Raw genomic sequence first — 27,859 nt, 5'->3', positions numbered from 1 at the left:
TCAAGTCTCAGCTGTGTGTGTAAACGTATACAGCCGCTGCATACATGCACTGCATTATAATTCAACGACGATTACCGCTAGATTTTCAGATGCGGATTCTCCTGTTGATCTCAGCTACTAAACCCTATGTAAAACATGTAATTTACCGATTTTTCATTATTTCCCGAAGGACCAAGAAGGAGAATTTGTACCAGTAAAGATCAACACCAAGGAAATCATCTGTGAGACTTCTAGAGGAAAATAACCATGGTAAAGTAGACAACTTTGAAGGAATACATCGCATATTTCACGAAATGTTTTGCGTGTTTTGTCAATGGGCGCTGGGCTGGGCCGGGAGAGTGCAGAGTGCAGTGCTGATGTGGTCAGTGAGTGAGTGTTCAACAAATGAGAATTCTACTAACTAACATTTACTTTAGGTCGAGATTGCTAATCATTGTCTGATATGCTCCAATTTTATTTTATATCATTTGCATGAATCTTGTCTAGACTAGCTAAGCTAGTAATTGATCAATAGACAATACCAAGCATGTCCATTGAAAAAAAAACAAGGACAAGTACGAAGTAGACAAGTGAAGTGAACATGGTCATATTATCGGCTTGTAACTGGTGTGTAAGGGTATGGTATTAGAGACCTTGTTGAGTGAGAGCAGAGGCCTAGAGGGTTGGTTGGTGTTGGAGATGGGTTGGTGCTCTTCAGTCTAGTATCTAGAATTACAAGAGTAATGTAACCGATTTTTATTGCAATTCCTGATCCGATATGATTTTCCCCTTTTTTCTACATTTTTCTGAACTCTGATTTTTGACGAGTGGGAAAAAACTCAGATCAGGAGAACCAAAATGTAACTAGACAAAAAACATGTGGCGAAATGCATTGCGGTGGAGCACTCCGAGCAGACGAAGAAGAAGATGATGATGATGATCTCCGACAAAAACGAAGGAAGAAGAAAATCAAGAAGATGATGATTTGTTTTGATCTTAAGCAGAGGCAAATAAAATTTAGTTGAACACGCTGACATGCGCGATAGTGTATTAGACATGTTTTAAGGAGCTAGCAATTTAGAATTATTATTAGCAATGATCTCTTGCTCTCCTAGAAGTAGAAGAAAAAATACAAGACACATCTTCCTGACTCTGTCGCAAATGCAAATAAAATTGAACAGAACTCTCCAACAGAATAATGACCGATCGGTGAAACATGTTTTTAGAAATATTCTGAATTTAGGCATTAGCGATTTGAAATAGATTCTTTAGGAATATATATTCTTTAGGAATGAGCTCTAGCAGTGACATCTCAAGTTAGCGTTTACGACTACCTCTGCAATCACCAAGATGTTGTAGAGAAGGTGAATATAATTGTAAACAATTTCTGATAGTAGTGCATCTATTTCGGTAGGTCATGCATCCCCTAAGAGTTTACGACTGCCTCCGCAATCACCATGATGTAGTAGAGAAGTTGAATATCTGAAACAACTTCAGAATGTGGTGCGTCTATTTCCGGAAGTAATGTGACCTCTAAGAGTCTATGATTGCCTCCTAAATTACAACGATGTTGTAGAGAAGAGGACTATCGCTGATCGGCGGTAGTGTCGCGCACTGCATCATCATTATCTTCTTCCTCCGATTATGTCGAAGATCAAAACAAGTCATCATCTTCCTTCGCTTTTGTCGGAGATCAAAACAGATTCTGTCCTCATTGTAGCTTGCATCATTTTTCCGCTTGTCGACCACCCACAAATTTTAATGTATTTTTTTGTTTTTTAATATCTGCCGATCTGATATCCAAACTGATTTCGATTTTAGGGGCAAAACTTCCAATGTGAGCTCCGATCCTTTAATTGCTGTAACTTACAACATTAGAGCTGAGCCAGAAAGAATGGCATAAAAAGTGGAACGACAACAATGTCATCACTTTCAGTAAAGAAAAATGTACTTGTAGATTCCCTTCCTCCAAGGTGCGGAGATCGGCGGAAAACTGCAGTTGGTTGAAATTGTGAAGCTTCTGAGCAGCCTTTCTAGTCGATGTTGCTGAACAAATGAACAAGGTGAATTTTATATATTTCAAGCATAGAGGATAAACACTAAGACAGCTCAGAAAGGAGGAGGAAGAAGAGGGTAATGAATAAGAGAGAGGGGAGGAGGATGTAGGTTGAAAAGATCAGAGGGTCATCATAGGTTTGCTATGATATGGTAAGGAAGATCAAGGTTTTCAGCGAAATAAATAAGATTGAGGCGATGTTCTTAAAGGCAAGGAGATGAAGAGTCTTCATCCTCAAGAACACATAGCTTGCATCTGGGATCTGTGTTTTTGCTGAGTGATGGTAACCAAACGTTGCTGAGTGTGATAGGTAGATGTGAGCAGTTGGGCTCAGAGAATTACTGCAGCACGAAGGTGTAGGGGAAGTGAAGAGGGTTAAAGAGATTTGTCTTGGGAAGCATTACAAGGTTTCTCCAGAGGAAGAAGGACTTCAGGCATTTGGTTGATGCAATTCCGTGTCTCCATCTGAGCATCCAAAATAGCTCTATTGCAGGGGGCCGTTTCATAAAGCTCTTCGTAAGTTAAGAGCGACTTTAAGAACGACTGGTGAACCTTTCTTACGTGCTAAATAATCACCAATGAACATTAATGGTGAATATAATTTACCATGAGAAAGGATCACCAGTCGTTCTTAAAGTCGCTCTTAACTTACGAACAGCTTTATGAAACACCCACATCTATTGCAGGTAGATTTCCAGCTAGATTGTGTAAATGGCTCAGAGATGAGACAAAAAGGCAGGTTGTATTTAGAGAGCAGCTTGGTCTAGTACATGACAGTGGGAGTTTGGACAGAGACAGCATGGAGAAGTGCGTAACTCAAATTTGGAATGATCTATATTGAGAAGTTGGCGATTGAGGAGAAGTGCGTTGAGTTCAATCTCTCTTGAGAGATGAAGGAGTTAATTGAAAAACTGCTATGTGAGGGGCACATTTGGGAAGACCAAGAAGCTTCTTGAGAGTGTGCTGGGCAGAATCAAGTTTTTTTGAGGAATGATGCAGAGGAACTCAGCAGTTGCATGCCATAAAGCATGCGAGGAAGACAGAGGGATTTCCAGAGTTTGGTCATGGCACTGGTACATAGCTTACAGAGTGGACTGGACAGAGGAATTAATAGGAGCTTCATAGAGTTTGGAAAACAAGCCAGTATGGTTTACAGAGTCTAAGGCTTTGTTGGCATCTAGCAGAGCAAGATAGGTAGGGAATCTGGCAGATGTGTTCAGTTCTAATGAGAATTGAAGGGCTAGTGAAGAAAGGATACAGAACTTTCCCTCTTGAAGAACAAATCAGTACAATCATGATCTCTTACTACTAGACCAAGATCTACACAAAAACAGAAGCTAGTGTAGAACTAATGTTAGATTAGAAAGCTATAGCCTCTAATTGGTACATGAGTCTACAGTTTTATTGCATTTTTTGTTGCGATGAGGACCACTTCAAGAACACATCGGACGGACTCCGGTATTCTGTCCATTCCGACCCAGGCCTAAACTGTAATGTAATGTTTTAATTCAATGTTTCTTTTCTTTTCATTTACAGGCTGGAGAGGGGCCTCCCTTCTTGACGGTTGGTACGGATGTCAGTGCCAAATACCGAGGGGCTTTCTGTGAAGCCAAGGTCAAAGTGGTTAAGAAGTTGGTGAAATGCAAGGTAAAGTTGTTTCCATTGAAAACATTGTTGTTCTGTAAAGATAGAATATTCTGTCTCTTTGGAGTGAAACAGAGAAACTTCACTAAAAAACCTGTATATCGTGTAGAAAGCTCCAGAAATGTAATTTTTATTGTTTTGCAAATTGGACTACAGTGGGATGTTCATTAACCTTGATGGGTCCCAAATCAGCTTCGATATTTTACAGCTCAAATAGTCAATAGCTGGTCGATTTTTGTTGAGAGCAAAAAGAGTATTAAAACTTTATAAAAGTCAGTTGTTTTTCTATCAGGAAAGAAGAAAGTTTTCTTTGTAGTGCAAATTGCCTGTTGTACAGAAAGAACTGAGATTAATATATTCAGCTCAAGAGTATGAATAAAAAGAAATCATAAAATGATCTGAATATTTATTTTGGTCAAGTTAGCAATCGGTGTGATAATGTTTAATACACTTATTTTATACTATAGAATACTTACAATTCTCCAATGTAATTCTACAATGCCCTGTGTTGTAAAGTATCTAGGCCTACATTTTTATGCCAGATTTTGGCAGTTGAGGATAAGAACACATGTGGCATGGACCTGAATTTCAGATGATTTAAACAAATGATTAGCAAAATGATCTCAATTCATTGCTTTCCCTAGTTACTGCCGACTTGTGTTCAATTTAATTAATTTGGACGATGTAAATAGTTTTAACTGGGATGAAATTTAACTCAAGTAACCAGTGTCTTAATCTGATGTTGAGAAATCAGTTAATTCAAGCAAGAGTTCAGTTCTTTCCAAAAAGTTTATGCATTGTCAACTGTTTCTAAATATCCTACATTTCATCATTGTTATATTTCAAGTAAAGGAGAGTTGTGACACAGTGAAGACTGAAAAGAACTGTTATTAATTTTAAACCATATTTTATTTCTTGTTTAGATCAACTTCAAAAGTGGAACAAGCTGCATAGTCAGTGATGACTTTGTGAAAGGAACTCTTAAAGTAAGTACATTGTCAAGTACATTACCATTCTTCTGGGCTCAAATCTATTACTTATTTTCAAAGTTTTAATTTCTAAAATAAAGTTGTACATGTTTATAAAAACTATATCTGTAAGATAAATGTAAGTGTATGAAAAATAATGCATAAGAGAGAGGCCACTACAACAGTCTAATTCACAAAGAATCTATCCATGAAAATAATGTAATAGTCACTACTCATTAGTAAGATTGCAATGTAAGAATGATACTCCAGTATACTTATTTTCTTTCCCAGTGTTGTTGACCTGTTGATTTTTAAAAAAATGTAACAGATATTTGTATCAGTTTAGAAAGTCAAATTTGTTTGGCAGCTCATTTATTTTAGTGAAGAATTGAAGTTGCTGTTTATTATCTGCTAGTCTTGTCCTGAGCAGCAATGAGTCCGTTTTACATTATACAGCTTCTCTAAATATGATAGATGTATAGCATTGATTGGATTTTAGTTTGTCTTGCTACAATTACATGTATATCAGAGATTTAAGCAAACTATTGCTGTTGGTGAAGATGATGGGACAAACAATTCTGAGATGAAATTCAGACAAAGAAAATAAGTTGAATCTCCTTGGAGTGGCTGCCAACCCACCTTTGTATTTAGTGTGCAACTGTGTTTGCTTTTTGTGTGTACTGGTATATAAAATCATTTGGGAAATAAGTACTTGTTTATGTTTATTTAAATACTCTCATTAGTTATATTACTACAAACTTTCATATTATAATGTGCAACAAATTCTCACCATTGATATTACTCACTTTCCTTTTGTGAATACTCCAAATAATGGTATTGCTTTTGCTTATTGAGACTATCATAGATTACATGTTAACATTTTTACAATCAGGCACAGATATATGTGATATAATATTCCTAAAAATGAAGGTGAAAATATTGTTATTCACTGATCTCTATGTACAACATTTATATTGAGGTTATTATGTTGTAGAATTTTAGAGTAGAATTTATTGATTTCTAGTGAAGTACAATGTATGCTACACTGTTAAGTAAAGATTGTATTTTACTTATTAATGCAAGTTTCAATATTAATGATTTTCCATTTCAGGATTCAGGAATGAATACAATTTACATGCAGTGGAAAAAAAATCTGTTTGACTCATTGATTACTCACTGTTTTTGTAATTTAGAATATGGCTCGTATGTTAATATTGGCCATCAATGAAGGGTATGGATGAAAGTATGTTTATCATGTCCATTTTACATGCTAGAATGAAGAATCCAAAGTTATGTTCGAAATTCCTTAAGAATTTAGAAAAATAATATCCAAGCAGGGTACATGTGTTTGGTATGGAAGGCAGTATGACATTAAACTACATCTACTATAATCTGTTTTATGAATCTTTTTTAACAATCCATGAATATATGGTGGCATGCCGTTGTCTGACTTTCGACATAGCAGCCTATATACTTGTGACTTTACTATGTAACTGTTGCCTTGCCAAACATATATCATGTTCAATTGTGTTTCCAAGAAAAATTCCATAAATATTACAATTGTACATATGAACCTGTAAGGATTGTTTTTTTTTGCATTCTGATGAATATTGCTGCAAATTGCTACATTTGTTATCCAGTCAAGTTTGATAGTATTACTTAATCTGGAAGTATGATACATCTATTGTCCATTATTAGTACATGCACCTTGTCGCAAATTACTTTGCAGCATTTTTGTATGTAGATCTGCACTTAAAACAAAATGCAAGATACTAAATACATTCCCATGACATAGCCAAAAACTGCAATGTGGGATGTTTTTCATGAAACAAATAGTCTCTGATTTTTACTTGCAATTTTGCTCTTAGCCAATCAGATGCAAGAAATTTCTGTAGCTTGTTACAGAGAGTCAGTGAAAATAAGCAACTGTTAGTCTCATGAAATGCTCCCCTGATTGTAGGTCATGTAGCTGCCAAGGTTAACTGAAGGACAGTATGAATGACCTTTGATGTCACAGACATACAGAATTGTTTAACCTACATCTGTTCCTGTCATTTACCATTTATACAGTGTGTACTTTTGCTGCTACAGGATAGGATACAGACATGATAAATATGTCCTACTTTGTAAAGGGAAATTGTCTTTTACATACAAAGGGACATGCAAGAACATGTTTTCCAGATTTACTCTATTGTTCCTTGCCAAGCTAAACGTGTTTGTTTGTCACCAACTTAAAGGGAAAAGTCCCCCTAATTTCAACCAATATGAAAGAAATGTTTTTTTATTATCAGTTTATAAAGTTGTGTAAATGTTCCATAGGCAATTAGATATTATACTTGTTTGCATTTTACTGTCCATTTGTGAGTTAGAAGAACTTATATTTTACACATCTTCACAAATAATCTTCTATTCCTTTTTTTGTTTTGTTTCTCTGCAAATCCTAAAAAGATTGGAGCAAAAGTAGAGGCTAAAATGACTGAAAGTAGTCCTTATGAAGAAGGAACCATTATGAAGCTAAATGATGCGAGTTTGTATACAGTCGGTAAGTATTTAAGATTGCATATGTTTACTAATTACTGGATATTTTTTTCATTGCATGTCATTGTCAAGTCTTGAAATAAAACAATCATTAATAGTTCAATGATATGTACATGGTTCATGAATATTATTCAAAATAGCTGCAACTTAAGTAAGTGGTAAAAGATGAAATGCCCCATCTGAGTTTCTTTGCAAATAAAAATCAGTTCTTTTAAGAATAACAGCAAATAAAGATGTTAAAATATTGTAGTGAGATTGTTATTTATTTTACATGATCAACCTGCATACTATGTGTTTTGATCTCAATTGACAAATATACTAGTATAAAATGATATGCTAACAGCTTGTCATGTTGACATGCCCTTGTAATCTAGCTAATTTGTATGGGGATGTGAAAACATGAATTAGTGGCTTCTTGATTCAAACCCTAGGTCACGTCTGTTTGGTGAACATGTCAAAGGTTGGTCTATTAGCCGTAGCATAATAGTTAATTTATGAAGATCTGTGTTAACGTTTGACAGTTACCTTGTTCAATGAAAGGATGTATATAATTATTTTATACAACTTGTATTATTTCTTAGCAGTATCTGTTTATGAGAAGGGGTTTCTCATTAAACTTAATATATGTTTAAACACCTTTGTTTTTTTTCTCTCTCCCTCTTCTCATTTGTAGTATTTGATGATGGTGATGAGAAGACTCTACGGCGAACCTTGCTATGCTTGCAAGGAGAGAAGCACTTCCATGAAAGTGAAGTAAGTAATGTCCGTCAATGGTCTCCACATTCAAGAATATAATTGCATGCAAATACTTTTTTTTTAATTCCTCAAAAACTTTTGGAAGTGTAAAAATGTATTCAACTTCTCTTTTTTTCTAATTGTGTACATTAAAAGTTATTTGTTATTATAAGGCATGCAACAAGTATCTAATTTTTTTAATTTCTTGAAATGATTCAATACAGGATGTTTAAACCATGGCAGGTTAATCACAATCATAGCTTCTGTTTTAATGTCTGTTCATGGAAACTAGATTGAAATGCGCCAATAATATCTCTATCTATTTCTACCATGATAATTGTGGGGTTTTTTTTAACACAATAAACTATTCCATACATACATGTAACATTTATTCATTTGTGGAAATCTTTTCTTTTTAATTCACAGACACTAGATCATCTGCCATTGACAGATCCAGAAAACTTTGGTACTCCAGTAATGAAAGACACCAGTAAAATGAGGAGAAAGAGAAGAATGAGTAATCGTTCGCAGTAAGTCCCTTTAATGTTCATTTCAAACAAGTATGGCCAATGCTTTGTTTATCATATTGGGACTCGTTAACTTGTATTTTGAATAAGAAAGGCAGTAGCTGTTAGTTGCTGTTTGTCCCATCATTGAAGCTACTTATTTGTGTTCATTTGAATTTTACATTTGAGTTCATTGCACTAACCTTTCTTATAAACCATTGAAACTTTACCAAGTGTCAGAAAAGCTCCTAAATCTCCTCCATTATTCAGAAAATAAAATGGTAAATAAAAAGAAGGATAATACCAATATTTGATAACTCTGTTGAATTGTTGAGTAATAACATTGAGTTATGAATAATCAAAATATCACCTGTTTTCTGTTTATGTATACTTTTCCTCATAATGAAAGCTGATAATATCAATCTATCATTTATAGGTCGCTGCTTTCAATTGAAATGATCTTGATTTTAAATGATGTCTTGCCTTGTCTTGTAAAACAGGAGTGAAGAAGAGGAAGAAGACGACGATGATGATGAAGAAGACAGCGACAGTGACTCTCCTAAGAAACAACGCAAGGAAGAACCCGAGGATGCAGTGGGCAAGATTGTCATTGTCGAGATGAATGAAAAGAGGAAGAATTCCTTCTTTCCTGCCCTGGTGAGTTAATAAGGTCCAGGGGCTGGTTGCACAAAGATTTGCAATCAAACACATCTTGATTTTCAACCAATCAGAAGCACGCACCTTTGTGAATTATGATTAAATGCCTATCTCTCCACAACGGGCCCCTGTGATCCCCATTATCGTTCCTAGGTCTGCATGTTTTACAATTTTACAATCTTACAATTTTTTTCGACCTGTTTTACAATAAGTTGATATCATAAGTTTTACAAGTTTGTCAATTATACTGGGCTTACCCATTTCTATCTGGCAGTGACGATTAGGAAAGTCATGAGAAAAAGTTATTCAAAACCTGCAATTATGATAGAAATATCAATTTATTGGCATTAAAAAAAATGAATTACGGTGGCTACAATAGAAAGTTAATCAAAACCTCTGATGGACAAAGAATTACTCCCACTTTCTGTTTTACGCTGTATTTTTGTTTAAAAAAGATATTAGAGTAATGCATAGATTAGTATTGTTCAGTTCAATTTATTTTTCAAGTGTACCTATCTATTAATCCAATAACTGATAACTGCATTAATTTCCTTTTTGAATAGGTTGTTGATCCAAGCTGCACTAAAGATGTCCAGACGAAAGGAAAAGACTACATAGTAGTCCGATCATTCAAAGACAACAAATTGTAAGTGAAAAAATTTCATTAACTCAATTTGAATTTATTTTATTATGATACATTTTGTCATGTTCCTGTGTCAAGACTTTTTGTCTCGCCTGCAAAGAAGAGCGAGACTATAGTGACTACTTCCGACGGCGCGGCTTAACATTGAAATCTAAACTGAAGGTTAGGTTTTTAAAATGTCACCATAACTTATAGAGTATATGGACATAGTTCATGTAACTTGGGTAATAAAGTATTACTGAACATCCTGCCTGATTTTCAGGTCACATGACCAAGGTTAAGGGTCATTTAGGGTCAATGAACCTAGACCGTGTTGGGGGAATCAACATCGAAATCTTAACCAAAGATTAAGTTTTGAAATGTCATTATAACTTAGAAAGTATATGGACCTAGTTCATAATATTTGGCATAAGAGTAATCAAGTATCAGTGAACATACTGCATGAGTTTCAGGTGGCATGACCAAGGTCAAAGTTCCTTTAAGGTCAATGAACTTCGGCCCAATTGGGGGTATTTTTTAAATTACCATCAAAACTTCAAAGTTTATGGTTACTGTTAATAAAATGTGCATGTAGGGGTAATTGAGTATCACTGATCATCTGACACAAGTCTTAGGTCACATGATCAAGTTCAAATGTCATTTAGGGCCAATAAACATAGTATTTCATTATCATATAGTAGGTATTTTTTGTGGGTAATTCTATTGTTGTTTTCATAGTCAGCACTGCTGCTATATTGAATCGCATAATGCAGGCGAGACTGCCAGAGGTGCTCCACTTGTGTATTAAGGTTATCTCAACACAATTACATCATCTTGTTCTCTTAACAAAACTGTCTTATGTCAAGTCCACTCATAAATCGAGTTGAGATGAATCAGTTGAGCAGAATTTGAAAAAAAAAATGAAAAAGAAAAATTCAAACTGCAGAGGATATATGTATATGATATTGTATATGAACGAGAAAGAATTATTTACTTAGAGAAGTTTGCTTGACAGTAGCTTTAGGAAATGGCACATTAGCATTCAGGTAACTAGGTGTGACGAATTTACTTAAATACATAATCTTTTCTACCTCTCTTCTTCAGCTACACCGTTGCCAGATCAAGTAGGAAACCATTCCTGTCTAAAGACCATACTTACAAAGGAGATGTAGCTTCTCTCAAAGCTGGTAAGTACAAAGAATACTCCAATCTTGTAAAAAGCATGTCAGTAAACCAAATACCATATGATGAAATAAGTTTCATAGCCCTCTTACCCATTAACATTTAGACAGTGCTTTATATATATATTTTAAAAAGAACAAAAATTAATTTTATGATAAAAGTGACTACATAATGCCTATGACAGTGTGTTTCCCAGATGTAAATTTTTTTTCTGTAGACCTAAATAAAACCTGTTTGCTGAATTCACCTGTCAACTGGGTAAGGTTCCAATTATTTTGTTTATGCTTGATAAATTCAGAGCAGGGGCCTTTTGCATGAAACTTTTGCTATAAAAAAAAATAGCAAATAGAAAAAACTATAGCAACAAGATTATGTAATTGACACATTAAAAAACTCTGGCAAAAAAATTGCCAGTTTTATTTTGTTATGTAACAGGCCCTTTGGCTATAATTGTCAAATTGAAACAAAAATTTGGTTTATAAACAGTAATATCTGATAGTTAGGGGGGTTGCAAGAGACTTGCAAGACTTGAAATTGATTGCAAGTCAATTTTGGTTCCTAAAATCAATCATAAATCTTGCACTTAAGTGCATATCTGGCAATTGATTGGTTTACTTCTTGCAATAGACACTTTACATTGGTAGTTAAAATTGATCTATCAATTGTAATTTTGCAATTGATTACAAGTATTTTCTTGCATTACCCCATGATTGATGTTAGACCAAGTAGCAATTTACTGAAAAACTTTCTAGAGAACTGGGCAGAAAGGGATATTTTTGTCAACATTGTAGCTGATATTCATTGATTGTTCACCTTAAACAGGGATAAGATTACATGTGGTCTTGGGACAATTTCTTCTCAAAATTCTCAAAAGATCCCTTGAAATTAAAAAAAAAAGGGGGGGGGACTGAAGAATCTCCATTTCCTGCAATGTTAAAGCTTATCCAATGCTGCTGGTTTGGGTATTAGTTTGTGAAAAAGTAGCCCCCGAAACTAAAATAAAAGAATTTTTGTCTGCCCTTTAGCCACTGAGAAAGCAGTAACCTTCATTGATACCGGTCAGTTACCCTCTAACTGGGATATGGAGATGCTGAAGAAGAAGAGATCCGGTAAGCAGGGTCAGGGTCACTCGGATGCAGAAACCAGCGAAGATTCGTCTGACGATGAGTACGATATGGAAAAGGACGCATGGCTGGCCTCGCTGCATAAGTTCATGGAAGAGAGGGGTAAGATGTTAGGGAGAATGCATTAAAGGGGGCACTGAAGTGTGAACACAGTGCATCTCTTGCAGCAAGCCAATGAACTTTGGATAATCTTAATACGTGTACTCCTGGGTCAAAAAAATCTGATACATATTGTGAATTTTGGTTTTCAAATATATGATGGTCACATTGCAAAAAATATTTCATGGCAAATACATGTATAGTATGAGTGTTGTAAGGATTTAAAATGAAATTAATCATCATTTCATTTTGTATGTATTGTAGGCAGGCACCTCGAAATATAAATTTAAATTCCTGTCATTGTCATCACTTACAGATAAATGAAAGTAGTCGCAGTAAATACTGATTTCACAAGAAATTCAGTAAAACCAGGCTTAATTGTCACTATGTCATCGATGATCTAGATCTGGTACAGTTACATAAACTGAGCTTTGTGAAATTTTTAAATCTACCCTGAAAATGTTGACTGAAGATCGCCAACACAGATAAGCGCATGTGGGATGGTGTATTATTATTTCTTTAATTGTCGGCCCGACGCTTGACCAGAATCCCATGCTTATTTGCTAATTTCTGAGCAATTACACAATTTCTTCCAGAATCCTTTGGCACATATTTTTTATTTATACAAACAGACATTTTGGTGGTCATTTTATTGGATTCTGTACAAACTGATTTTGAAATCTTTACCACAACTGGCATTTATCTTTAACATGGTTGATTCTGTGTATCTTGCAGGTACACCGATCAACAAGCCTCCGGTTCTAGGATTCCGTGATCTCAATCTCTACAAGTTGTACAAGCTGGTCCAGGATCAGGGAGGCTGTCGTAAGGTGACCGACAGGCAGATGTGGAGGCATATCATGATCAAGATGGGTATCCCAGTCCCTGCTTCACAGCAGCCATACAACATTCACACTTCATACAACAAGTAAGTATTAATAATGATAATAATACATATGATTTATATAGCGTCTTTTCCATTTTGATTAAATGCTCAAGGCGCTTATAAGAGAGCAAAACATGAAAGTAAAGAGAACTAAGATAATGACAAAGGGTAAATTACAAATGAGGAAAATGTCTGTCTTCAAACCTCGTACCTGCTGGTGAACAAATGCAATTTTAGGTTGCCCTTAAAGGATGCTGCAGAGTATGAGTTCTTCAGCTCCTGTGGTAGTGAATTCCACAGGGCTGGTCCCAGGATTTTTTAGATAGTGGAATATGTAAGAGACTAGATTGGGATTGTATTGTATTTTATCTCTTAGTGGGCCATATTTCTCATGAATTCTGTAATCTGATTGGTCGATTTGTTTGTAAGACAAATCCTTATTTACCTATTTTACTGGCTCACAAAGATCAAGCAGGTAATATGAGCCTGTATTACCTGTTTGGTGTGTGGTGGCTGTTATCATTTTGTTTTTATTGTTACGCACATGCCCAGTGTGCAATAATTCAAGGATACACTGAAAGAGATAAAATTGTTACACCCTGCTTTTATTATGAAATACTCGAAAAATCTTATGTTTTGGAACCAAAACGTAGATATTTCCCGTATTACGTGAACAAGCAGGGTGTAAATAATAGTATTTCATTTATTTTCCATTCACAAAAATACAAACAAAATACATCAGTTATAATTACAAAATAAAATGCAAACTGAATACATATGAATGGCTGGATTGCCCACTCAGAGTGGTACCACTGTGTCCTGCCTAGCGTTCCCGAACGTAATAAATGATTGATCAAACTGTAATATAAATATCTTCAACAGGCAGAATAGAATGACATTAAACACACAGTATAAAGTAATGAAAACTAGACAATAGACATAAAACAAAATTCAAAGTTATGGAGTTCAAGCTACAATTTGGTTCCTGAATTTTACAGTCATTATCAATGTTGATATATATTATGTGTGCAGTAGATTCCTTCTCGGATTGTATTTAAGTTAAAGTTATTTACCTTCCAACTATCCCAGTTCAGTCTAATGTTCAGGTATCAAGTTTTTTTTTTTTGGGGGGGGGGGGAAGGGGTATAATTTTTCCTTGAATGGTTTATGCATAAATTAAAATGCTAGTAGATATACCACATTCAGGCAAGTGTATTTTCTGTGCTTATGAATGAGATATGCAATTATTCATATGTACAGTAAGAATAAAGTGAGCTATCAACTTATCAAGAGAAGTTTGGACAAAAGCTAATCGCTCACTTGCCCTTTAAAGGCTATCAACACACACACAAAAAACCACCTTTATTTGCTCAAGTCTACTATCAATCTCATCTTCTAGTTTGATTTTTTTCTTTCCTTGATGCTTGCTTAGGTACCTCTTTGCATTTGAGGAATTCAACCGGAAGATGGGCCCTGGACCTCGTGTCTTCACCCGCACCAGGAGGCGGTCATTTGACCGAGGAGGCTGGATAACCTCCCCACCCATCATCAGCAGGCAACGATCATTGGTCAAACAGGGAATCAAGGATGAACCGAGCGATAGAGAGGAAGAAACAGAATCCCCCTCCCAGAAAAGGGTATGCAGTATTACCAAGTCCCAAATATTATGTGTATTGATAAGGGCAAAGCCATTTGTCTGTGAGGTACATTTCTAGTTTACAGTGCAAATGGAACAAGTGAAATTTTCCAAAATTATGAGATTTTATTTTATATGAATTAATTATGGTAATTTATGCATAAATCATAATTTTTGCTCTAATTCAGTAAATAAAGCTCCTAGAATGCTAATTTTTGGTAAAAATATTCTTTGTAGCATTTTTACCAATCGCAATAAAAAAAACTTCGGTTTGGAAATCAATTTCTTATGTATTTTATTGTTTTATGAATTTCTTGTGTATTTTCTTTGTTTTTTTATTTTTTATCGTTTTTTCAATGGAAATCATTCCAGACTTTATTCTGATCATAAACAAGGCAAAATTAATTAAGTTTAATCAGTATAAGTAGAAAAATAATGATACATTTATGAATTTTGGCTAAATACACAATTTGCATTGGACTTGTACATGAAATCATGTTTATGAGCAATTTTGAGTCTGATATGCACTTATATAATGTTGCATAATGTAATAACCTCGTACCCGGGCATCACAAATTTGGTCTCAAAATTTGCGCGAGACTTGAAAGTAAAAAGTCAGTAAGCGGCGAGGTCAAAAAATTTCGCGCAGCAGATATATCGCGAAAATTGTCGAGTGGGGAGAATTAGGGTTAAAGAAAGGGGAAAGTCATGTTTGTTAGGGGAAGGTGAGAACAATTATTCTAAATTTTCAATTAACCTTCTGCATTTCTCACTAACAGTTCATTAAAAAGAAACATGGTAAATTTACCATGGTATAACTACCATGGTAATGAGGCAATTAAAATCAAGGTTATCATAATCTTTGCAAAGTTACCATTGTTGTAAGGCTTTTTTTATTATAAATTTTATTGCTTCAAAATCAAATCACAATATACATAAATAATAGCAGCAATGTAATAAATCATATACAAAAGTATAAATAAAATGTGTTACAATTCAGCAAGAACATCTCGATACTTGTTTACAGAATTCCATTTATCAAAGTGCCTTGTTTTACTGCGATTGCTCGCTCTACTTTTTCTAAAAAAATAATTTCATTTTAAAATTGTTTGAAGATTAAGATTTTCTCATTTTATTTTTGCTTATAAATAAAGAATTTTGCGTAAAATATAATGGTATTAATAAGACTATTTTTTATTTTAACTCCAAAACAAATATCCAAAACTGATATTACAAATATAGAATAACAAAATTTTGTTGTTTTTTTTGTGATAAAAATAAAGAAAGTTTCCTGTCTTCAGAAGAAAATGCGGGGTTGCGTTGGGGAAACATTTTTGTAAGGCTTGAAACATACCCTTTGACTCATTTATTGCTGTATCAATTTTATCTGAATACCTTCCATAATAGAGCTATTCAATGCAACATAACCATTCTTTTTTTAAAAATGCGCAGGAAACAATTACTACAGAAATCATGTTTGATGTTTTGCCAACAGGTGACAAGAAAGAAAGGAGAGGATGCCGGCAAATCACAGGAACAGGAAGAGAGTAAACGAGAGACGCGGGAAGCCAAGACAAGATCCAAGGAAATAGATAAAGAGGAAAAAGACTCGAGCGACCGAGATGAAAAGAAATCAGGGAAGAAGTCGGTTAAAGATGAGAAGGTGAAGGATAGAGGGAGCAAGGATGGGAAAGACAAGGTCAAGGACAAATCTGTAAAGGAAGACAGTGTGAAGGAGAAAGTCAAGGACAGGTCCGCCAAGGCTGATAGTGACAAGATCAAGGATAGGTCAAAAGACACGCCTTCCAAGGACAGCGATGAGAAGATAAGCGAGAAGGCGAGCGAAGGAAAAGGCAAACCGAAAGATGCAAAGGGAAAAGAAGAGAAGGGTGAGAAATCAAAGGAAGATAAAAAGAAGGAGGAGAAGGCAGAGGAGAAACAGACAGAAGCAAAAGGGAAGGAGAAGCAGGTGTCGAAAGGGAAGGAAAAGAAAGGCAAGGGCAGTGGAAGAGACGATGACACAAACAGCCCAACTCCACCCCCACAGATGTAAGTAAATACTGAAAGACAAAGACAATCTTAGAAAAAGTATTTTGAAAAGGATGTATTTTTAATTATCAGGACCAAGTAACAAAATGCTTGGCTTTAATTGTGGTGCTGATTTCGTTGCGTGATTGGTTATTGTGTATTGATGAATTATAAAAATCAGCACCATGGTCTATTGCTATTAAAGCTCTACATGTTATGTGGTCTGTTTCACAAAGCGTTACTTTAACGACTTTGCCATTATTACAATTACCATAGAAATCTTAATGGTGACTGGCTGCCGAGTCATGTTACCATGGTAGCTGCCATAACAGCAAACTTACAACTATTGGCGATCCTCTTTCCGGCCCAATATGTTGATTACTTGTTATGTGCACTAAAATGTATCATTTTAAAAAATCTTTTTACACAAAAAAGGGATTTACATTCTTCAAGCAGGTCAATGTGCTGGGATTCAAGCTAGATTTTAAAAGGATATATTCCGGTATGATTAAGTACTCATGTTATTGTACTAAAATGTATTAATTAGAAGTATTTGACAAAGAAAATGGACTCATGTTTTTTTAGTTAAAATATATTTAGTTGAAGTATAATGTGCTTGTGGCTAAATGTTTTATGTGAAAACTTGCCTTTGTTGCGTGTAATGAATCCATTGTCTTTTATTGACTATAGCACTGGTGCTGGCTATGATGTTGGCGAGAGGGTCCTTGTGCATTATGGGAGAGGAAGAACAGAGAAAATATATGAAGCTAAGGTAAGTTAATGCATGCCCTGAGGAAAGATCATGATATTGAATTCAGTTATTTCTCTTTCAAAATTAGTCCTTACAAACAAAATTATATGAATTTCTTTACTCCATCTCAATGCTTTTATCACCTCGTGTGCAAATAAGACATACTAGTATTCACTGATGAAAATAAATATATATTTTGCCTCCGCCCTCCGAAGGTATCACTTTCAGATGCATGTAGCAATGTTCTAAGGTGTTGACAGGTACATGGTTTATAGGAAGAAACTAATGATTTATTTACCATTGCATTTTCTACATAGTGTTTCTTTTTCTATTCAGTGTATGTTTTCAAAATTTCATACGAATTAGTTCAGAAACAAAATAAGAATATCTAAGGATGAACTCTGAAAAATACATTTTAAACTTGTTTGTTGACTAAATGATTAATCAATGACACCGTCCGTTCAAGCCTTACCCACTCACGATGGCAATCTCTTGCCTTCCATGCTTCATAAATATTTTCATCTAAAAATGATGACTAGAATTGTATATTTTTATATGAATTTTAATTCAGATACTCCTTATCTGCTGATCCTGTTGATATGCTATTGTTGCTCTGTGTTTTTGTTGGGATGCAGAATAAAATGAAATCAAACAAATGATATGATTTTCATTGTAGTTGGTAGCAATTACAGTAATATGTGTATTTCACATACTTGCAATTTTGTAACATACATCAGCTTTCTCAAATATGTTTGGTCTGGGACGTATTTTGCCCTTACCATTATTTATTTATTTTTTATTTCAGGTTGTAGACATTGAGCTGAAGGGCAAGGACCACGTCTTCACTGTCCATTATACAGGCTGGAATAACAGATACGACGAGGCTGTCAAGAAGGCTCGCATTGTCGGCTCTGCTGAAAAGAAAAAGAAAAAACTAACTCCTAAAGGAAAACCTGAGAAAGAAAAGTTAAAAAAGGATGCCGAGAAGAAAGAAAAGGAGGAACAACAGAGGAAGGAAAGGGAGGAGATGGACAGAAGGGAACGAGAAGAGAAAGAGAGAAGAGCGAGGCAGGAACAAGAACAGAAGGAAAGGGAAGAAGCGGAAAGGCTTGAAAAGGCAAGGGCTGAGAAGGAGAGGCAGGAGAAAGAAAGGCAAGAGAAGCTCGAAAAGGAAAGAAAGGAGAAGCTGGAGAAGGAGAGACTCGAAAGAGAGCGGAAAGAAAGGCAGGAAAGGGAAAAGAAAGAGAGACTGGAAAGAGAGCGGCAGGAAAAGGAACTGAAGGAGAGACTGGAGAAGGAGCGGCAGGAGCGCGATAGGAAGGAGAGGCAAGAGAAAGAGAGGAAAGAGAAACAGGAGAGGGACAGGCGAGAAAAGGCGGAGCGAGAGAAGAAGGAGAAGGAACGATTGGAGCAGGAGAAGCAGGAAAAGGAGCTAGCAGAAAAGGCTAAGGAAGAGAAAGAACGGAAGGAGAAAGCGGGAAAGGAAGGGAAGAAAACACCTAGCGGAAAGAGAGGGCGCCCTTCACTCAACAAGTCATCTCCTGCCCCTCAGACTCCTCCAAGGACCACTCCATCTGCAAGAGGGAAATCCCCATCACCTGCTTCAGTCTTCTCACAGAGGTCCATGAGATCAGATAGGAAAAGTCTTACAGAATCTCCATTTGCAAGTGGACTCAATGGTAAGATACCATCATACTTGTTCCTGGGGAAAGGGGTGTGTCCTCAATTGCTGTTTGTAAATTTCATGCCTTTGATGAAAGACTAGAATATGAAGTACTTAATTAGGTGCCACATTTTTCTCTCTCTCTCTTCATCTTTTTTTTATACATTTTTTGGATTTGTCATTTAAATGAGATTGTGGATACAATATATTTATTCATAAAGATTATTTTGTTGATAGCAAAATGATTAAGTGATGTTTGCAATATTCAAGATGATTGCAAAGTCAAGTCATGCATAACTTGACAAGCATCTTTATGAAGCACTTCTGCATTGATTCTCATAGCAAGTTAACTACAGTGAAGTTAGTAGAACAGGAGCTTGATTTAAATAATTGCGAATGACGTGGTAAGGGAGAGGAGGGTTGTAATATACTGAAAACAATGGCCATGTATTGAAAATGAAAGCAAGTTTCTGCTTAAAAGTTCAAACAATTCATCATTTTGTGAAAACACTGAGATGTGAAAAACTAATTCTTCATGAACACCACTCTTGTGCATGAGCAAAAATAGAAATCATTTAATTCAATAACATTCTAACCAAATAATTTTGTTCTATTTTATTTATCTACAGTTCGATCTCGATCTAAACGATCATCAACTGGGGAATATAGAAGAGGTGTCCAAGATGGTAAGTCTAATTCAATTAAGATCAAGATAAGTGCAGTACAACAAGAAATAAGTAATGAATAATGCTATTAATGATGATAGCAATTTCACTATGACAGTGTATGGATCTAGTCCATATAACTTGGACATAAGAGTAATCAAGTATATGTGAACATCTCATGCCAGTTTCAGGTCACATGACCAAAATCAAAGGTCATTTAAGGTCATTTGGAGGTAATTATTAGTTATGCTGTCATAACTTTCAAAGTTTATAGATATAGTTTATAAAATGTTGATATACAGGTAATCAAGTATCACTGACAAGTCTTATGTTGCATGATCAAAGTCAAATGTCATTTATTGTCAATGAACGTAGTATTGTATCATTAACGAATGGTGTTTTTTGTGAATAATTATTTTACAGTAGTTTTCAAAGCCAGCACTGCTGCTATATTGAATCGCGCGTTGCAGATGAGACTGCCAGAGGCGCTCCAATTGTCTGACAGTATCCCACAGTTTATCATTGAGTGTCTCAGACGTCTTAGGGTCCACGATTAAACTAATTTTTGTTTATTTACTTGCTGACCACAATTAGCCAATTAGAAAATGTCAGGAGGCCCATGACATGAATAATTACAGCAAACCAGTTTAGCTTCGCCTTCTCAATACATTCCTCTTGTGCAATTAAAAATTATGAGATCATGATTTATTCACTCATACTGTGCATTTTCTTGCCACTTTATTTCAGTATATCAGTTGTACAAACGGGTCTCTTTATTAAAGCTGATTCACTGCAGACTGTTTTCAACTGACAATAAACCAAAGTCGGTTTAATTATAAAATGAATATTTTGAAAGTAATGTTCGATGTTATCTGATGTACGCAGAAGTCAGAAAGTTGTCTTTTTTTAGAAGCTTTTGTCACCATTGTTCATTTTATTGAAAGTATCTTTGATAATGATAATGATAATAATTACGGCATATTTACCCAGGGTAGCCACTTCAATTCCGAAAACTGTTCTTCCAGCGGGCCCTGCTATTATCATTATAATGGAAGATTATGAAGTGATTTTCATCATCTCTTTTATCACAGATTCAGACAGTGAATTGGATGAGTTAGATGCTCAGTCTGAGAGCCAGCAGTCTACTCAAGACAGTGAAGACTCCCAGCTCAAAGACACCAGTGCCCAAGAGCCGGAGGACCATGACGACAATGAGTCAACAAAGACCGAGGATTATGCTGCAACTCTGACCAAAGTCAGCGAAGAGAAGCCAAGCTTTGATGACGATTTGGACGAAGGACCCCCGACCTTGACAGCAGAAGTGGCACCAGAGTCCGTAGAATCCAGACTGCAGGAAGTCGAATCGGAAGCACCGAAGGTCGAGGAAGTCGACAAGGTGATTGTAGAGAAAGAGGGAAGGTCAAAGACAAAGAAAGAATCTAAGATCCGGCTGAGGAAGTCGATAGACAAGGAGAGAGATGGGAAGGATTCGGCAAATGAATCATCTAAAGGAGACAAGGTCACTGGGAAGGATGGTGTCAAAGGCAACAATGATGCTGAAGATGTGAAGGAGAAGATAAGTGACACACCTGTCCTTGAAAGGCAGATTTCTATGGAAGATGAACTGAAAGAGAAGTTGGAGGATTTGAAACAAGAGAGCAAAGGTTCAGCATCAGATGCTGATAAACCAACGGAGAAGAAGAAGGGTAGGAGGAAAGGAAGGAAGAGCCTGGAAAGTAGAAAGAGGAGCAAAGCACAGGCAGATGTTGTAGATATCTCTGAGAAATCAGAAGCCTCAGAGCCATCGGAACCAAAGAAGAAACACGCCAAGATTGACAGAAGGAAATCCGATAAAGGAGGGAGGAAGTCCAAGGTACAGGAGACCAAAACACCTGCTGATAATACAGATAGTGACTTTGGGACCAGCTCCATCGAAGACAAATCCATTCCAGGAACCAGCAAATCTTTCATGACAACTCCACCTACTACTCCAGAGAGTTCTCCAAAGATGCCGTCTTCTCCAGCTTGCGAAGAAGATCTTCAGATGAAGACGGAAGAGCAGAGCAGCAACAAGAGCGACAGCGACGCCCTGATAGAGGTGGCCAATATCGACGACAGAGAAACGACCGAGACCAGAGAGAATAGTAGTACTCCACTTGCCAGCTCTGCACCAAAGAAAGCCACATCATCATCCCAGCAGGCTTCACCTAAGAAGAGGCGGAGGGGTCTGTCGGAGTCAGAACACACAAAGAAACGCAGGAAGCATGGCAGGAGGCGGCAGTCGTCTATCTCAGAGAGGAGGAACTCTGCCAAGGAACGAGGCAATAACAACAGCAGCGACACTGATGAGAGCAGGTCAGAGAGTAGATTGACGTCAAGCTCGGCCAAGCGTCATATGTCACTCAAGAAATATGCAAGGTCTTTGCCTCCATCAAGGGTATCTGACAGTGGCGGACAAGAGGGCAATCAAAAACAGCGAAGATGGAATTTCCTTGTTGGTGAGGATCTTCATGTTTCTTAGTTGTAATTTTAGACTTCATATCACTAGGGTGTTCCCATAGGTTTTCTTTCATGAAACAACATTTTTTACATACATGTATGTGTCTCAGGTACCTTGTCAAAAGTCAGAGCTGCATCCTTTGCACAGGAGTCCCGCAAGCGGCCTTTCATTACCAATTCTGATAGAACCTACGCAACTCACAGTCCCTGTTGCTCATGATACACAAATTGTCAGTAGTGTGCAAGAAGTAATGGCTATTAATGTACCAACATACTAGGAGTAGGGGTAAGATGAGTTATGTGGGCCTAAAATTCCATCAGAGCATATAATTTTCCTAATTTCTAGAACTGATCCTTCCCTTTAATCCATGTACCCAGCATGCAATAATTATTTTCCATTGTTATGATTATCTTCATCCTTCAGATCTGAGCACAGTAAAGGAACCGGATGAAAGGATAGCCATCATTCAGCATCAACTATCAGAACTACGTTCAGTCTACTTACAGCTCAAACAAGAAGTGGCTACTATTGACAGGAGGAGAAAAAAGTTCCGCAAAAAGGAGAGAGAAGGTATGTAATATATTTCATTGATGCCAACCAGTCCCCCCCCCCCAACAGACCAGACAGATTGACTTTTCAAAAACACCCCAAAAGTAAAAGGGCAGGTTTGAAGGATAGAAAAGTACAGCTTTTTTGCTAAGAATAATTTTTCCAGTAAAACGTGATGCCATTATTGATGGAATATCGCTTATTTAATATTGAGTTGTTAAAAGGTCACTGAAAAATTGTAATGTGCTGAAATCTGTATGTATTCAGTACCTTCCAATTAAATGATGACCTGTTTCCTGAGGGTTTTTTTTATTTATTTATTTATTTATTTATTCATTTATTTATTTAATCTATTTATCTATCCATCCATCTATATATCTATCTATTTACTTATTTATATATTCTGTCCATATATATATTTGAACTACTAAAAAATTCTTGAGATAATTTCCTGTGCTTTTCTATAACTCTCCAAATATCTAGATTATTGCCATGCTAGTACAAGTACTGGAATGGTACGTTTTATACTAAGAAAATTAAATCAGTCTGAACCAAACCAACCATGCTCAATGTTTTCCTACATCTTTCTGTCTGACTTTACAGCTGCTCAAGTCATGGCTGGTGTCGCACTAGGTCACTGCCTCTCCCAGGGTCAAGACAGGGCGGAGTCTGGTGGTGGTGGATCATAGCAACAAGCCCCGCCCCTTTTCTACCAACCCCCCTTCCAAGCCAAGCCAAGCCGTCACAGGTGACAGTACAGTATGCAGGGTCAGTGAGGAAGCCTCAGTATTAAATTCATTGTGTCCAACGAGAAAGTGAATCTGCATTCATTGATTGCATTATAATAGATCTATGTGATTGTACAGAGATGGTATTCATGTTGTGATATTCCCAACAACACTTCAATATGGGGAGCAGTTCATGAAAATAAACAGTCAGTGCTTTTTACCGACAACTGTTACAAGCTACTGAAATTCTTCCATCCGATTCATTGGCTCAGAGAAAATTTGTCTTTGAAAAATCACTGACAAACTTACTTAATTGTACAACTTCGCTATGAAAATTTGTAAACAAAAATATCAAATAATACACAAAAATATTTTTGTAGACTGGATCTCAAATCCACATTTTATTTTCGTATGAACATGCTAGCTCTTGCTAATGTGTGCTGGTTTGCAATCATTACCCCTCTCTATTTCAAAATAAGACAATTTAGAATAAGATAACAATGGGCTGAATATTTAAATAGCCGCTTCATGAGACAATAGAAATTCAGTCAAGATGGAACTCGCCGAGTCCATAGCTGATTTCAATTTAGGTGTTGGTGTTAAGCAACATAAGACATAACACGTAATGAGGCTGGTGTTAGTGTTGTCTCTCATGGGTCCATGGATGATTTGTGCAGTCTACTGTACTCGTGTGAAAATAGATTTTACAAAATCAAACATTCCAGCACTGCATCATCATTTTACATCAGAAAAATAGGAATTGAGCTCTAGTTTGAAGTACTATTGAAAAGAAGTGGGATGTCTAGGATTAATCTCGATTCATCAGATATAAACAAGAATATGCTGCTTTTTTTTTTACAGCATTCATTTCATACATTTTTATGCAAGTCCCTCTTTCGGCTACTTGTTTTTCACAACATTGGAACATTCAGCTTGTCAATTAAACTGTCATGCACTTGCTTTATTGGGGTAAATAATAAATAATCCATATTTCTTTAATTCCATAGACTGAGCTACATATTTCATGAAAATCATACAATGTAACATGAGTAGATCTATTTCAAATATTAAAGTCAAGAGGACCAACAAATTTGCATTTTAAGTCAATGGTTTATATCTACATTTTCTCATAAAAGCCATCAGATAGGTGACATCTGTTTGTCATGATTCACTTTGAATTACCAATCTGAAGTTAGGTATACCGAAGCATATCTTTTGTTCTGCGCTTTCATTGTATAATGAGTTATAGAATTGTTAAGGGTACTGCATATCCTTGTGCATCAATGCTAGTTTAGTGACAATGACCCATGCATAAGCCTATCCATTATTTAGTTTTATTTGAATTAGGATTTAATGTTTGTTGAAAGACAAAGTGAACTGATTGCATGGTGTGTGCTTCCGTGATTGTGCCACCGTCACACCGGCGAATCCCAACTCCTGACCGACACAGGATATCATGTAATTATCAATGCATACAATTTGGTCTGTTTGGTCGGTGTGACTGTTGCCAAACTGCTGAGTGATCCAACTCGTGGCTTTGATTAGCATCTTGTCTTTGTCTTGTTATAAAATCACTAGGCGTATTCAGACCGCCTTGAAGTTCGAGAATACCAGGTTTTCTCAGATCGAGACATTTACCCTGATCTACCTCGAACAGAATATACCAGGTATTTTTTCCAATGTGAAGGCAAATTTGGGGGATATCCCTGAAAGAAAATACCTGCTAATTAGTAGGTACTTTGCTGAAATTACAATAATTTTCATAGGGATTTTCCAGGGTCGTGGGTGTTCTGGCAGTGTGAAAGCAAATTACGAGAAGTTGGGGAAAGGTGCTGTGGGCTGCTTGCATCTTGCCTGCTTGGCTGCTTATCTGACCGTACTGCGTCTACTTAAACCTGTCTCTCAACTCAAAAGAGTCTGCTTTGGGTTGGTGTGAATGCAGAAAATAATTATCTGGTTTGTTGAGGGCTGAACAAATTCTCATAATTTAACAGTTATACTAGTCGAGGCGGTCTGGATACACTTATTGTGTGTTTTCTTTGCACCATGTCAAGGAGTTTTCGCTACACTACACACGAAAAGCATGTGCACTAGAATGAAAGCAAAGTGCCTCCTTAATTGTGCCAAAAATGACTTGGATTTCACAGGAGATGGTCCATTCTTCCAGTTTTAAATGTAATAATTAATATCAGAAAATTTATGCTGTTTTGAAATGAAATACTAGAGTTAGGTGAACTGTCCTATTGATGTGTAAGACTTTGTCCCCGGTTTTCACAAAGAGTTGGGATTGGTCCAGAAATCACAAAGACCCGAATTCACAAAGGTGGTTTTTTTAAACCATCAGTTGAACCCATGGTTAATGCAGATTTCCTGTATACATGTAAATTGCACTTATTTTACCGCGTATATTAAAAAATGTCCAATGCCGATGCGCACTTTCGTCACAGTGCATTAAATTGATGCCTATTGCCATGGTTATGCATGCTCCACTCTTCAAACAGTGGACTCATGAATAAAATAGCATTCTTAACCATGGCAACAGGCCTCAATTTGGGGTGCTGTGACAAAAGCGCGCATCAGCATTAGATATTTTTGATATGCGCGTAAATGAGCGTAATTTATACAGGAAATCTGCATAAACCATGGGCTAAACCAATGGTTTTAAGAACCACCTTTGTGAATTTGGACCAAAGAGTTGTGATTGGCCCAACCAATCAATCATAACTACGAAGAGCGAGCAAGGCTGACATCTAGAATGTATACATCTGTTCAAATAGGATGTTTGCCCATAAGTGTATCATTGTCTTTAATACCAAACTGTGTTTTCAAAAGGAATTTATACTGTACATATGAAGAATTTCGACACCAGCGATGGGATTTCTGGATATGAGATTGATAGGATGAATTGCAGCTCTTTGTGAAAACGGGCCCTGATGAGGTTTGTTATGCTTTTGTAATTATTATGTGCTGCAAGTCAGTTAGTATGTGAAGTTTTGAAGTGAATTTATAGTGGGAATACAGTATGCAAATATATCAATGCAAGCATTGTTTAGTGAGCATAGATGATACAGAAAAATGGATTTTACAATATGCTCTGATTAATTTTATATTACAGTTTTGTGTTAAAATTAGTTTCATCTGCAAAGATTATGGACTTGGTGGACCACCAATTTTTGTTGAATGTAACTTACATGGCAACTGGCAATTCAACGCAATCAAAGTTTTGATATTAATGAAAAGGTGCATTAATTAGGGATGTGGGCAAAGTGGAGACCATGATGAGTAACTTTATTACTGTAATTAGTGATGTGGAATAATAAGATCAATGGTGACTTGAACTAGCAATGAATTACCGATTTTAAAGCATTGAAATATAAGCAAGTGATTTTTGTTGATTTTCCCTTTTTATTTTTCGACTGAATGAACCCATACATAAGATATTGAATTCTCCTTCCCTATTTGTGCATTCTTTTCCCCTGTTGACACTGTTTCTTTCTTTTGTTTTTAAAGGTCAAGTCCGCCTCAGAAAAATGTTGATTTGAATCAATAGAGAAAAATCAGACGAGCACAATGCTGAAAATTTCATCAAACTCGGATGTAAAATAAGAAAGTTATGACATTTCAAAGTTTCGCTTATTTTTAACAAAATAGTGTATGAACGAGCCAGTTAAATCCAAATGAGAATGTCGATGATGTTACTCACTATTTCTTTTGTTTTTTATTGTTTGAATTATACGATATTTTAATTTTTACGAATTTGATGATTAGGACCTCCTTTGCCTGAAGCACAAAATGTTAAAATAATGGAATTCCGCGTGTTCATGAAGAAATGAAACATTATTTCATATGACAATGACGAGAAAATAAAAACATTTCATATTTCATATAATAAAATACAAAAGAAATAGTGAGTGATGTCATCAGTTCCCTCATTTGCATACCGACCAAGATGTGCATATAACTGTTTTGTGAAATGAAGCGAAACTTTAAAATGTCATAACTTTCTTATTTTTCATCCGATTTTAATGAAATTTTCAGTGTTATGCTTGTTGAATTTTTCTCTTTTTATTCAAATCAAGTTTTTGTTGGGGTGGACTTGTCCTTTAATTATTTTCTTTACTTTGTACTTTCCTCCTTTTATAGTCAAATCCTTTCATTGATACCCTATGCATTCCTTTGATCTAAGAGTGTTTTCAATCTCTTTTAGGTATTCTTTGTCATGAAAACATGCACTGGATTCTTGGAAGTAAATAGAATAAATGATATTAAAACATTTTTTTAAACAGTTTTTTTTTTATCAGATTAACAGATTATTCACATTTTTTTAGTAATAGATATCCAGC

At 35.9% G+C, this 27,859-nt stretch overlaps 1 protein-coding gene across 1 annotated transcript; it reads left to right on the top strand.

The window, feature by feature from the left end:
- The first annotated feature begins 10 nt into the window (after window positions 1-10).
- On the top strand, window positions 11-27,059 carry LOC121418202 (AT-rich interactive domain-containing protein 4A-like). The gene is made up of 19 exons (XM_041611931.1): window positions 11-249; window positions 3,572-3,682; window positions 4,603-4,665; window positions 7,096-7,189; window positions 7,859-7,938; window positions 8,347-8,450; window positions 8,927-9,083; window positions 9,647-9,729; window positions 10,810-10,892; window positions 11,913-12,113; window positions 12,846-13,038; window positions 14,429-14,633; window positions 16,128-16,681; window positions 17,351-17,432; window positions 18,217-19,090; window positions 19,704-19,760; window positions 20,831-22,237; window positions 22,663-22,809; window positions 23,392-27,059. The coding sequence occupies exons 1-19, from the start codon at window positions 247-249 to the stop codon at window positions 23,475-23,477; spliced, it is 4,584 nt and encodes a 1,527-aa protein (XP_041467865.1). The 5' UTR covers window positions 11-246; the 3' UTR covers window positions 23,478-27,059.
- Window positions 27,060-27,859: the final 800 nt, after the last annotated feature.

The sequence above is a fragment of the Lytechinus variegatus genome, chromosome 7 (assembly GCF_018143015.1).
Source record: "Lytechinus variegatus isolate NC3 chromosome 7, Lvar_3.0, whole genome shotgun sequence".
In the NCBI taxonomy this organism is placed as follows: domain Eukaryota; kingdom Metazoa; phylum Echinodermata; class Echinoidea; order Temnopleuroida; family Toxopneustidae; genus Lytechinus; species Lytechinus variegatus.
Note: the sequence above shows the minus strand (reverse complement) of the source record. Positions and strands in the feature narration are given on the sequence as shown.